This window comes from Passer montanus, unplaced genomic scaffold (genome assembly GCF_014805655.1).
Source record: "Passer montanus isolate IOZ18808 unplaced genomic scaffold, ASM1480565v1 scaffold1, whole genome shotgun sequence".
Taxonomy (NCBI): domain Eukaryota; kingdom Metazoa; phylum Chordata; class Aves; order Passeriformes; family Passeridae; genus Passer; species Passer montanus.
In genome coordinates, this window is record NW_024356504.1 from 14382364 (window position 1) to 14395631 (window position 13268).

The window sequence follows — 13268 nt, forward strand, 5'->3', positions numbered from 1 at the left end:
TCCTGTATCTGATGCAGCAAATCCCATGGGGAAAGGGCAGGAGAACCAATCTGACAAAGCACAAAGACCAATAACAGAGAGATAATAATTCATATTTCAATAGGGCATCTTTCATGCTGAGGGATACAAATGATTTGGCCATTGTCTGAAGTTCAGCCACCTCTAGAGTGGAGCATAGCTGTGCATAGCATCTGACATTGCCTCGGTGTTGATGTTTTTGTTAGTATGTAAATTACCAATCAGTATATCTTCAAAAGGTTATCACAGAATCAGATGATAAGTGAGCAGTATGTAATATCTGTGCGCTGATAGTGCTGAAACCTCAAAGCCCTGGCACTGTTTGTATGTGCACATCTGTGTGTGTGTATTTCACTTTTACACACACCAATAAACCTGGTCATCAACTTGTGCAAAAGACTGATAAAAAAAAGAAAATGGCCTCTATAGCCCACTTGACTAATGTTACAGCTATTCTTACCTTTACTTCTACTTTCTCTCCTTTCTGTTTCATACTCTGCCTGTGAAAGGGAAAGCTGGATTCCCCAGCTGAAGTAGGAAAACACAAAAGGGCTTTCTAGGAGATGCATACAGGCAAAGACTGGAACACATGGATTTATGCAGCTTCATATACTGGAGGCCTTTTGCTAGGGCAGCACTGAAAAAAATCATAATTAATGTTGTGCAGCTTCCCCTGGGGACAGTGCAGCCACTGCCACTGGTACCTCTGGCTCTATCCTATTGGGCTGCTCTTGACTGGAAAGTTGTCACACTATGCAAAAGGGTTTGGGGATTAAGCTGCCTTTTCCCGTGGTGTATTTTTGCTGCACTTCAGCTAAGTGGGCCTGTGCACTTCAGCTCAGTTTATGAGCTCTGGAGCAGGCTCCTATGGTGGCAGGGAGGATGGTTCTGGGAGTCAGTAAGAGCATGCTCTCCTGCCTCCTCATCCCAGCCTTTCCCCAGGGGACTTCACCTGCTTTCCCAGGATGCCTTGAAAATAGAAAGCAAATGAAAGGGCAATGTGACCATCTTGCCATGGCCAAATGGTGTGAGAGCCCCTGCTTTTATCCTCTCCCTTATCCCATTCCTTACTCAGGCTGCTCCATGCTGTCGCTCTTCCATCTGACTGGCAGCCCCCTGAGCTGCCAGCCCTGCAGACACCCCCCACCACAGCCCCACGAGTACTTCCCTGGATCCCACTGGAGAGGTGCTGCTGGCAGTTCTGCCTGTTGGGATCCTGAGTGGTATCCGTCATCATGGCACAAGTACATCCTGCAGGCAGCTGCTCTGCTGCTGCTGGCAGACACCTGCAGAAGAAACTCTTTACCTTTATATTTATGTCTGGTTTTTAGCTCAGTAAAGGCAGTTTAGCTTCACTCTGTAGCTGCATCATTTCAAAGGGAGGTGCTTCTGCCTCCAGTGCGCATTTGTGCCAGCAAGAATTTTGACTTTCTGCCAAATACTTAAGTGACCTTATGGCAGGACTGGAAGGCAAGGCTCTGGAGCTCCACCACCATGCTGACCCTGTGGGCCTCTATTCTCACCCCGACTGCCTCCTTCATGTATTTTTGTTCAGCATCTCTGCTTGCAGGGTTGCCTGAGACATTAAAAAGAAATGCCTTCACCACTAAAACGATAAGGAACTTGATCTTACATAAATTGGGATGTTCTAAGAACCATTTTAATTTCTGCTAATCAGCAGATGAAAAATGAATTACTTCAGATGTCATGTCCTATTGCACGAGTCTTGAAACATTTGGAAAAGCCATAACAGAGTTACCCGGTAATTGAAGGGCTCTACATGAGTGAACTTTGTAATTGCATATTCTTCTCCTTGAGTCTGGGAGGCAGAAAGGAAAAGCGGATCAGGCCACGTCTTAATGAAACAGCTCAGTCCCGCAGTGCTAGTGAAGCCAAAAGTAAACAACCCATGCTCGTTATTTTATATCACAACTCCCCAGCTGCTGCAGCAGCCATGTGTATTGTCTCCCACCTCACTTCTGCTTTCAGCCCTCTGCCAGGCTGTCCTCAGCCTTCACCCCGGGTGCACCCAAGGCCAGCAGCCCACATTCCAGCTCTACCTCACGCCACAGGAGACACAAACAGCTTTGGAGACAGACATAGCTTTGGAGGGTTTCCATCTCTGAGCTGCCAGTCTTGACCATCCCAAATGGAGCAGGAAAAACTCCTGCATAACCATTCCCATCCAGACCTCTTGGGACAGTCCCTCCTGTGATGTCCTCATCTCCACTCCCAAGTGGGAGACACTGCTTCCGAGTAGTGGAGATTCGCTCTGTGTTTCTGCTTGCACCTTTTTGGCTTCCATTATTGAATGTGCACATGGCCAGTGCCCAGTTCCCTACCATGCTGCCCTCAGTGCTGACACTTGAGGGACATAAGTCACTTGAGGGACTTAGGGGAAACAACAGCCCTCAAATCCTGGCTGCCATCATCTTCTGCTCCCCTCCACTGATGAGCTGCTGGTACCAGGTAAGCAGTTGCTGCACTTTTGGAAGGAGCATCTCACTGCTGTACGACTGCCAGTAGCACCTGGCCATTTTCTCATACCTGAAGAACCCAGGAAGATTAGGCAAATATTACAGAGTAAAGATTTTCTCAGGTCTAATGTTGAAGGGCTTTTTCAGCTTTCTCTGAGGAAAAAAAAAGAAAACCAAAAAGCCTATTTTCTGTTTGTTTCACTGTCTTTAAAAGGGGGATCTACATCTGGAGAGTCAAACCAGCATCCATTTCTGTGGATTTTCCATGCCTGTTCCTCAGCAGCTGATGGCATAATGTTTCCTGAAATGGCCATTAGCTGAGTATCTTTATGAACAGCTTCCCAGGGAAGTAGCTGCAAAGTTCAATTGGCTGAATTATGAGCACATCTCGGATAAGAATTGCATTGTACGGTGCTTGCATTCTGAAAGCATTAACTTTATACTTTGAACTTAGAGATAGTAAGGAATAATTGCTGTCTTTTTTACTATGAAAAGAAAAATATATTTAGAAAAATTTTATTTAGATGAGGCTTTCTCTAATGAAACCCCCCCCCCCAAAAAAAAAAAGAAGAAAACCTCTTTAATTGGTTAGACATTTATTACAAGAAGCTATATCTTAAGGGTACTTGATTTGTGCTGAAGAGTTGTTTGACTTCATGGTGTCGCATCAGATTTATCCCAGTATTGCATCCTAGGGAGCAAAATTGAGTTCCCTCTTGTATCTCACACAGAATAAATCTAAGTATTGTCTGAAATACTTTAAATTTAATTAAGAAGAGCCAGAGTGAAACAACTGTGAATTTCTTTTTCAGAAGCAACTAGAGTGTTCTAGCTCATGAAAGGGTTGGGGTCTACAGTAAGTCTCCAGAAGCTTAAAGCCCTCAGTACCTTGGGTGAAAGCCCAGGAGCTACAGACTATGACATTTCTTCTCCAGGATGCTGAAATGCCTCCACTCGGTATTCAGGACAAGTCTGGAGCTGAACTCAGTGCAACACCCAAGTGCTATGGGGTGTTCAGGTATCTTGATTTCACATGTGCAGCACTGTGCTTTCCATGCACTGAAGGCTCTTCACTTAATCGGTGCTATTATCACACCTGATGAGGCACAGCAGGTGATATTTGAGACACTTGCCTTTTGATTCCTTGCAACCAAGCAACATTTATAAGAATTACTTAAATCAGCTAATCAAAAACATGTTCAATGACATTAGGATGAAGTGGGCTGTAGAACACAGAAGTTATTTTTCTTGTGAAAATCCTTCTGTAGAAAGAAAAGCAAATAAATATCATATACTGTAACCTCTCTGCCCCTTGAGCTATTAATAATTAATTCCTGGTTCCTTATTCCGTATTTCAGGTAATGTTCAACTTTGTTCTAGTGGAACAATTTTTCAGGATCAGTTTCAGCTATTTTGTCATGGGTTTGCTGGTGGCAACAACAACATGGCAGGAGTGCCTGATGAGGAGCTGATTTGCTCTGAGGACTGCCTTGTTCTGGTTTGCTCTCAATTGCTTATTTGCTCTGAGGAAAACTGATGGGTCAGGATTCCTGTTCAGAGGAATCTCCTCTGAGAAGGGCCTGTCTTGGCAAGACCTCCACACAGATAGGGAGTTCAGCATCTTTCCTCCCAGTTAAGGGGACCCTTGGGGACTGTCCTTCCCTCTTACTTCCTCTGCAGTGGTTGACTCAGGTGAGAACCAATCCCCAGCATCCCCTTCCATGCTGTCTCCCTTCCCTGGCCAAGTGGGACTTCAATTGAATCTGCTCTTCACCTTTCATTGGCCTGAAACCAGGTGTTAAAGTACTCCATAGCTCATTGCACATAAAATTCTCTGTGATTCTCTGTTTCTCACAAAAAAAGTATTTTTTCTGCTCCTTTGAAGGAAGTTAAATGTTAAGTCATGAGACATTCAGCCCTTCCCAAACCAACTCCCTTTGGTCTTTACCAGTGGTGGCAAAGAAGTGCCCAGAGCTGTTGGATAGTACCAGGCTGTGGGCAAACACATGACCAAGTTGCTGTCAGATAAATACTGAAACAGCCCTAGCCAAGATTAAGTCCTTTTTTTTCTTTTTTATAGTGAAAAGGGATTGGGTCATGTCCAAATATTTTATATTAAACTCTGCAACTTGCCTGTTTTCTCTTCTGTTACCAAGGCAAATGCGCCCCAGCTCCCTGACAGATCACATTAAGCTCAGTGGAGCTGTGTTCAATCACCTTGCTCTGGAAATGAGTGAAGGAGTGAGGGCAGAGCCACCACTCCAGACTGCTCCCAGGATGAGTCACCACAGCAAAGGCTCCTGCCTGAGTCAGCCAGAGCCGCCTCTCTAATGCGCTGGGCTTTCTGCACCCAGGACTTCTCAAGCCTCTTCCTTCTTCTTTCTTTTCTTCATGAGATTTTATTCCTTGTCTTCATTTCCCTCTCCCACCCTCCTGCCCTGCAGAACTCTTTAAGGTTTTAACAATTAAGGGAGGAAAAGAAGGCATCCTCTTTCCTGCTGCTTGGCAGAGCTGAGATGATCTGTGTGCAGAGGAAACCCATTCCTGCTCCTGCCTGGCTGAGTCTGTGGCATCATTGCTTACCCTGTGGGAAGGTGGAGTACAGACGTGGCCCTCAGGCGTCTGATGTGGCACCCACCCCTGTTAATAGGCAGTGGGGATCCCCTGGAGCACATGGACAGTGCCATGAGGGGTCTTGCTTTGGAACACCCTGCTCAGAAGTGGCAGAGTAGGAGCAGAGCAATTTGGTAAAGAGGGCAGCCAGTGCAATGGTTCAGCTTAGGGCCCTCTTGGGACTTTCCTGTTCTCTGCTGAACAGCCTTGAGAAGGGACCTGTCAGATGTCTCTCCCCCTGTTGTTGGGCATGGGTACAGGGATTTGACCCACTGTCTGCCTCCAGCACAGCTGAGACTCTTGAGTCATCTGCTTCAACCAAAAAAAAAAGAAAAGTTTTGATTTAAAACATGGGCAAGCTTTGTTCCTACCCTGATGAGCAGCCAGATGAGGTGATGGTCCCTCAGTTCTGCAGTGACAGAAGAGTCCCCAGGGGAATGGTAATGCTCAGAAAATGGAAAGTCTCCCTTCCCACTTCTCCATCCCACTCCCAAATTCTGAGCTGACACCTCTGTCATTGTCTCAGCAGTGGTGACAGGCACAAAACACTGCAGACAGGAAAGAGCAGAGAAAACTTAAAATTTCCCTGGTCCATGGTGAAACCAGAGGCTGTGGGCATCAGCTGCTCAGCTGGGAAGTCATGCCTCTTGTGATAGTGGTGGGATGAGTTTTCCAGCAGAAGGAAGATGCAAAGCAGGTCCGACCCTGCCCTCCTCTCAGCTGTGGCTGCAACCTCTCATGTTTTCATCAGAGAGGTGCAGAAAAAGCCTGAGCAACGTGGCAGCCCCAGCGCTCCTCGCAGGTGCCACAGCAGCAGCCTATGTGGGTGGAAAGGCAATTTGTGTTGTTTTGGAGCATTGGGAGCTCTGCAGAAATGATGGCTTTTCAGACAAGACTCACTGTGGAACAAATGTGGGGTTTCGGCTCAGGACTTTGTGAGACACATCCCTTTCCCAACCAGCGCCCACACTCCCAGACATCACCAAAATACTCCTGGTGGTCTCAGAGGGGTGTGTGATGGTTTGGCTGGGTGCACTAAAGCTGAGATCCCTGTCTGCTCACACCCAGCCTGTAGGCAGAGATGCCTGAGGCACACAGAACAGCTAATACCCATTGAAAATTGCAGAAAACCATGAAAAAGCAGAGCTGTGCCCCCACCACACCCATCTCAGAGCCCCCAGCCTGACATGCCCAGCTGTGGCTGCTCCTTCCTACTGCCAAGAGGCTGAGGAATCCTAGAGAGGGGCCCACACCTCTACCACAGCTGAACCCTGCTGAGACATGATCCTGACCCAGGGAGCTGCCAGGCCAAGAGCACACACCAGAGGCTTCAGCCAGGCAGTCACAGACTTAATAAAATCACAGCTAAGCAACAGAAACAATTGTCCAGAGCTGGATTTTTCTCCGTTATGGGACTGTATTTTCTCTTGCTGTTGGGATGGGGGTACTCATAGCACCCTAGGGCACACAGGTCTTGCCTGCCATGGACAGTGCTGTCTCCGCATGGCACAGGGATATCAGGTCTTGCTGGGGAGCTGTGGGATGAGCCAATTCTGGTCACAGAGATGGCAGTCTGGATGATTTCTTTTTCTAATCATTTGCATAGATTTTCCTATAGGCTCTCCAGATGTTAGGGAGGTGCCCAGTTGGGGAATTCCCCCAGCTGCGTCAAGAAAAGTCTCTCAGCAGATTTCTGCCAAGATGGAGATTGGGATCAGCACCCTACTCTGCTGAGGTTCCTGGGAAAATGCCATCTCACCAGAGCACCATACATAACCATGTCCTGTGCTGTCCTGACACCACAGGAGACCTAGGTCCACTCCTCTCTGGGTCCACACTCTGTGTCAATTTCCCCCAGTGCTGGAGAAATTAATGCAATGTAATAAATACATATACACACACGTACACATGGATACCTATTCCATGTCTCTTGTTGCCTATTGCTGGCTGGCACAGGGCTTGCATGCATGGGGAAGAATTTGAGATGCTTAGTTCAACATGTTTAGTTCAAAAGGATAGAAGGGCAACTCTTGTAAGTGTGTGAAGACAGAGTGGTCATTAGTACATGTTTATTGAAGTTTACCAGCTGTGTAACAATGGGCTTCTCTTTGCCATTTTACTTAATTTGTCTGTAATTATGTTCCTAATACAGAAATCATTTGGCATTTATTTGCCGTAATAAAGCTTCCTATTGCATTTAAACTCAATGTGAAGATTTAAGTATATTTAGGAGATGCAGCTGAAGACCTGAAATTAAATGACCCTGACTTCCTTTTGCAAACAAGACAAACTCAGATAAATGCCAGCAGTCAGATGAACACATGCAGATCTGGGAGCAGCAGCAGCTGCATGTACACCCCCAAAGAGAGATGGCAGCCCTTGTGATGGGGCAGCTACTCCAGTGTCTTCTCATTGACCTGCTCTGGCCCAGGCACTGTTCCTCTTACTGATGCTTCTGCTACTTTGCATACCTGAGCAGGAATAATGCACAGGTAAAGGAAAATCTGCAGGTCTTAAGATCATCATCAGCTATCTTGGTTTTCTGTATAGCTTTCACTGGCTTTCAAAATGTTTGCTTTAATGGTTGTGGTAGTAGGATGTTGGTAACGTGGCTCTTGCCAGCTGGGCTGGTGCTCAGGAGCAGCCCAGGCACCAGACATAGGTGAGCACAGCTGGGCCAGCCCAGGAGACCAGCCACATCCTGGCCCAGTGACACCATCATCCCCAGCCCTGCCCTGTTTAAAGGAGACTGGCTGGGAAATTTGCTGTGCTTAATTTGCAGTTAAAAGAACAGGCCTGGGAAACACATCCCATATCTGCCTGCTGGTGGGTGAGCAGCTGCAGCTGCGGATGTGCGGATGGGCTCCCAGCACTGATAAATGACAGATAAAAGCCAGGAAAACTCTGCCACCACTGCTCCACAGGGGTGACGCTGCTCCTGACGTGGTTATTTTCTCCCTGGATATACCGAGCACCACAAGCACGCACTGGCAATAATTTTTTTTTTCCCCATCCTTTCTCAGCACTCCTGCCAGTAGGCTTTAAATAGCAGGGGCCAGATAATCATTAACCACTTTGACATTTTGCAGCAGGTACAGATTGGAAATTCAGACAGAAAGGACAGAGCTGGAGCAGAGCTGCACTACTGGTGTATCTCCAGCAGTGTTGTCCTCCTCAGGGTACAGCCAGTTCAACCTGGCCTTGCCCTTGCTGCTCCTTGAGACAAGCTTCCATCAAAGTAAGAATAGGGAAGAATATTATATATGTAATTGCTTAGTATATTACTCTTGCCAGAAGTAGGGAAGAGCATTTCATGAATATGTTTGAAATGGTTGTGGCTGAGCCAGAGCACTTTTCCCTTTTTGTTAACTCTGTTTTTTTCTAATTTAGCCTTGGATAACAAAAAAAACAAACCAAAAAACCACCAAAAAAAAAAAAACTTGGATAACAGAAAAAAAACCCAAAAAAACACCAAAAAAAAAAAAAAAAAAAGGCAGGTGCCCTGACTCCAAAGCACACTAGCACACTTCAGTGTTTCACAAGAACAAGATGGTAGTGAGCGAACTGAGGACGAAGCTTGCAGCTGGGGAGCATTTCTCCACTAGTTACTGACAAAGGAAGAATGCTGCTTAGACTCATCCCAGTGACGGGATAGAACTCCACAATGGGAAGTTGCAAAAATAACTGTTGTGAAGTAGGGAAACAGACCCTTCAAAGGGTTTTTGCAGAGCAGTCCCCAAAGGGATTTCGTGGGAATGCTGCTGTTTGAGCACTGGAGAATATGTTGTGCAGTATCTTCTATAAATCTGCAAAAATGGGTGCTAGGGATTTAATTTCCATCTCTAATTGTTGTGATTTTTTGTCTCACTTTGGGTTTGCTTTTGTGTTCCTGTAGCTTTTAGCAGCAGAGGACTCTGTACAGCAAAACCTTCCTGTGTATCACAGCCAATGGTCTGTTCCTGAGCTCTCTGTACAGCCAGCAATGAGACTCCTCCTTTGCTGTACAAAGGATTTATTCCTTTAATATGCCCCTGGTGTTTGTTTTTCTGCTGGTACAGGAGTGCATGTGCACATGTGTGCATGTGGCAGTGTTTTACAAATGCCTGCTGTGGATAGAATTGGGCTTCACAGTATGCAAAAATAGCTGTGTGCCACATACAAGGATGTAATATTTCAGACGGCTGGAGAAAATGTGATAAATTGAGTTTTTGCTAGATCTGCTAAAATCAAGTTACTGGCAGATTCATCTCCACAGCTGAATCCTGAGGTTGTAGGAGCTGGCAGGACTGTGTGTTTGAGCATCACAGTTAGAGAGGGAGACTGGGTCCCCATGGTGCTGTAGGACATCTGTGAACATCTCTTGGCTCTGAAGAGAGAAGCTCAGATTTCATGGACTCATTTATTACAGAGCCCCAGAAGCCAATGCAAGTCTAGGCTTAGCTGCAGCTTTTCCCCTCTGCCTTTGCCTGGAGGTTGTTGCTCTTAGTTCCTGCTCGATTCTGCTCCTCTCCTGATCCCTCATTATTGATGCCTCCAGCTGCTCGTTAGACAAAGCCCAGGTCCTGCACTCACTGTTTTGAGCCCTGCAAGAGACCCAGGTGTGCAGTGAGGTGGAAAGGCAGGGATGCTGCAGATCTGGGAGGATTCTGCATGACCTCCTTACTGCCAGGGCCACACTTGTGTGCTGAGGAGCAAAGCTGTTGACAAAATAAGGCACCAGGGACTGAGATGAGAAGGGAAGACCAGAGGCACAGTGCAGTGGTCCTTGTACCAGGCTGGCTCTTGGTGTGGAAGAGGTTTGGCAAGTGGGGAAGCAGAGGAGTTGTGCCAAGTTCTGGTCCCTCCCCTTTTGCATCCTGTCTGGCAGCACCTGCTCTTCTGGCAATGTCCCCCCTCAGTCTTAGCCAAGGGCACAAACATGCACAGCCAAACCTGAGCCCCCTCAAATTGGACCTCACGTGGGAGTTTGAGTGCCAAATGTCAGTGCTCATTCCCACGTGCACCTTTCTCCCATCTAATCCTTCCCTACTTCCTTTCTTCTGGTTTGTCATGTTACCCCTTGCCAGGTGAAAAAGGTTCATGGAACCTACAACCCTCCTTGCTCCCCCTCTCCCTTTGTATCCCCTCCGATTCGTAATGAAGACCAGTAACAGACCAAGTCTGGGTTTGTAACATAAACAGTTATTTACATTTTGCTAAATTTTCATGAAAGATGACATTTTTAGGTGACCTAGCTGAAACAAATGAAACTATTAACATGTTTGCATTAGGTTTTGTAAAAAAGAAGTATCACTCTTGCCCAGTGTGGCCCTCAGTTTCTCAGGTCCTGAGACCTGATGTAGTGACCTAGAAGGTGAGACAGTTTCCCCCCAGGGTTAGCAAGAGCAGGATGTGGTTCGTAACCCAAGGCAGTGGAATGGATGTCTTTTACCATACCCAGCAGTGTCCAGTGCCAGGGTCTGTTATCCTGGTTCTCTGTCAGGCTAGTGATGAGTCTGATCTGGGCTGTAAGAGCAGATATCTTCTCCCCAGTGCTGAAAGTATGATCCAGCCTTTCCTGTCCCATAGATATTCTTATTCTGCCTTTAAAAGATTTTTAATCTTGGAGCACAGCAAAAAAGGCTACTGGAATCTATACTATGGCTTTTAAACACTAAACAGTGAGGAGGAAAATGTAATGGCTCTCTACTAACCTAAATAAATGATGGCAAACAACTGTAAAGGGCTCCTGAGCTTGTGTGCACAGAGAAATTCAGTCTCATGGTGAACAGGATGATAACAGATAGATCAGAATAATATGGGGTTTTCGTGGATACCCTGTTAAAGCTGCACAGAAACAAGGGAATGAGCCAGGAGGTTCAGAGTTTCAGCCACCACTCATAACTGTCTGGGTCACAAGCCAAAACACAATTTGTTCTCCATCTTGCTTGCTTCTAGGGTGCAAATAGCCAGCCCTGTAGTTTACCAGTATGACTGTCTGGGATGGTGGATGGTGTGGGAGAGAAATTTGAGGACGTTTTGCATGCCTTGGCTTGAGGAAGCTACTTGGGTCTGAGTAGGACATCAGTCTGCAGCAGAAGCTGTCTCACAATTTATCACCACCACCAACCTCACTTTCTAAAATACGTAGCAGAGAGACAAAAACCTGAACAATGAACCTGTGGCATCTGGTTGCCAACAGAGGTGTGTCCACTGGTTGGGGTCAGTGTGGGTCCTCTGGAGTGGTAAGAGTTGTGCTTGTCCAGCTTTTCCTTCAGTGGTGACAAGGCATGTAAGATCCCAGTATCTGAGACCGTTACATCCCTGACAGTTTCAGTTCAATCAGCCAAGCATTATTAGAGGGAAAAGGGACGGAAGCAGCATAATTGCCTGAGCCAAGCCAGGGAAAAAAGGAAGAAAGTTCAAATGGTGGCTAAGGGAGCTTCTGCCATGCCGTGCCACGTGTGCTGTGCTGTGGAAGGAGGGGAGCCTCGCTGATGCTGTCTGTCTGTTTCAGGGGGAGTTGCTGAGCCCGTGTCGATGCGATGGATCTGTGAAGTGCACGCACCAGCCATGTCTGATCAAATGGATTAGCGAGAGAGGCTGCTGGAGCTGTGAGCTGTGTTACTACAAGTATCACGTCATTGCCATAAGCACAAAGAACCCTCTGCAGGTAAAGGTACTAGAGACATTTCAAAGTCTATTTATTCTTGTTTCAGTTTTTGTTTCTGGGAGCAAGCGGATTTTACCAGTGTGGGTTTTCCTTCCCTGTGCACAGGGATTCATATGTCTGAGGTACTTAGAAAGGATTGCCAGGGGCTGGTCCAAAGAGGCCCCATGTTCTGCTCTGTGGTTCTGGGAGCATCCCTCAGGAGTCTGCTCTTTCTGTCCTTGGCGATTCCTATATTCACTTGCCTTCTGTTGAAAATTCCACAACAATGCTATAACACCTCACAGCCATTCAAATGTGTTCATCCACTGGAGACCCCAGGTGTGCCTGTCTCCAGGGCCAGGCAAGGACTGCACCATTGTGGGATTTACTGCAACAGAGCACACAGTCTGTGACTGAGCAGTCGAGACACCATGTGTTTATAGTTGTGCCATTAATCCTGATCTCCTCCTGCTGAGACTCCGCTGTGTTGGCGTGAGGGATGGTGGAGGCAGATGGAGAGTTCTTAGAGCTCTCCTCTCTAATCTCACCCCCTTTTTCACTTTACTGCTCTCACACAATCATGGCATGGCAGTGGCCATACTGATACTCTGGTCTCTTCAAGCCTGATTCTTGATGGACTTTTGCAGATGTGCACACAACAGGTAAAGCACATTTGATGGGTCTGTGAAAGTCATCCAAGGACCCACATTCTTTCTTATCTGAAAAGCATTGTAGTGAATAAGTCAAAGTACAGACTGGTGATTTAAAATCAGGATTCATAATGGGGAAACCTGTGTGACTATTAAAAATGGGATAAATTATCCTTAAAAGCTATTGATTTATTGCGGGGGCAATGCCTGAAGATGCATTAATTGCTCCATGCCTTTGCTGAGCATCATTAGTGCCTCAGCAATAAGGAAGCACATTACAGCCAGGCACTTTTGCTTAATCATCATCATCTGGATTGGAGAGGCATTACAGTGGTTTAGAGACCAGGGTCATGTCTGTAGGGATTTTGGTCTGTCCAGCATCTGGCCTTCTGTGGGTCACTCTCTACCAGGAGGCAAAGACAGGGCTGGTGATGGTGCTCAGTTGTACAGGGGAGTGGGGGAATGTAAACTCCTGCTCTCTTTCAAACTGTGATCTCTGTGTGGTTTTTTCTAGGCCTGAGGTCACTTACCACATTGAGGAAAAAGGGACAGCCCATTAGGACTCCAGACTTAAATGAAGTAGTGAAATTAGGAGGAACATCATGGGGAAACTTTGCTGAGGGGAAGGAAAAACCTGCCTGTTCTCTGAGAGTCCCTACAGCTTCTGATTCAATTTTCCATGAGCCATGGGCTGGACACATCAGTAGTTTCATCCCAAGCATCAGACCCAGAGTGTTTTAATTTTTTGGCTCTAGCAACTCAGAGCAGATTGAAACACAGGAGGGGAGATGTGGACAAAGCAGCTTTTTTTTATTTCTGGAAAGCTGCTCCATGAATGCCCTAATGCTTCCTGTGTCTCAGATTGGGGTTGTGATGCTG

General features: G+C 46.6%; 1 protein-coding gene across 1 annotated transcript in view; it reads left to right on the forward strand.

The window, feature by feature from the left end:
* MARCHF4 (membrane associated ring-CH-type finger 4) overlaps window positions 1-13268 on the forward strand; it is a 98723-nt gene that overhangs the window by 55540 nt on the left and 29915 nt on the right. Inside the window, exon 2 of the mRNA XM_039701450.1 lies at window positions 11605-11760. Within this exon, the coding sequence (XP_039557384.1) occupies window positions 11605-11760 (156 nt within the window). The remainder of the gene's footprint in view (window positions 1-11604; window positions 11761-13268) is intronic.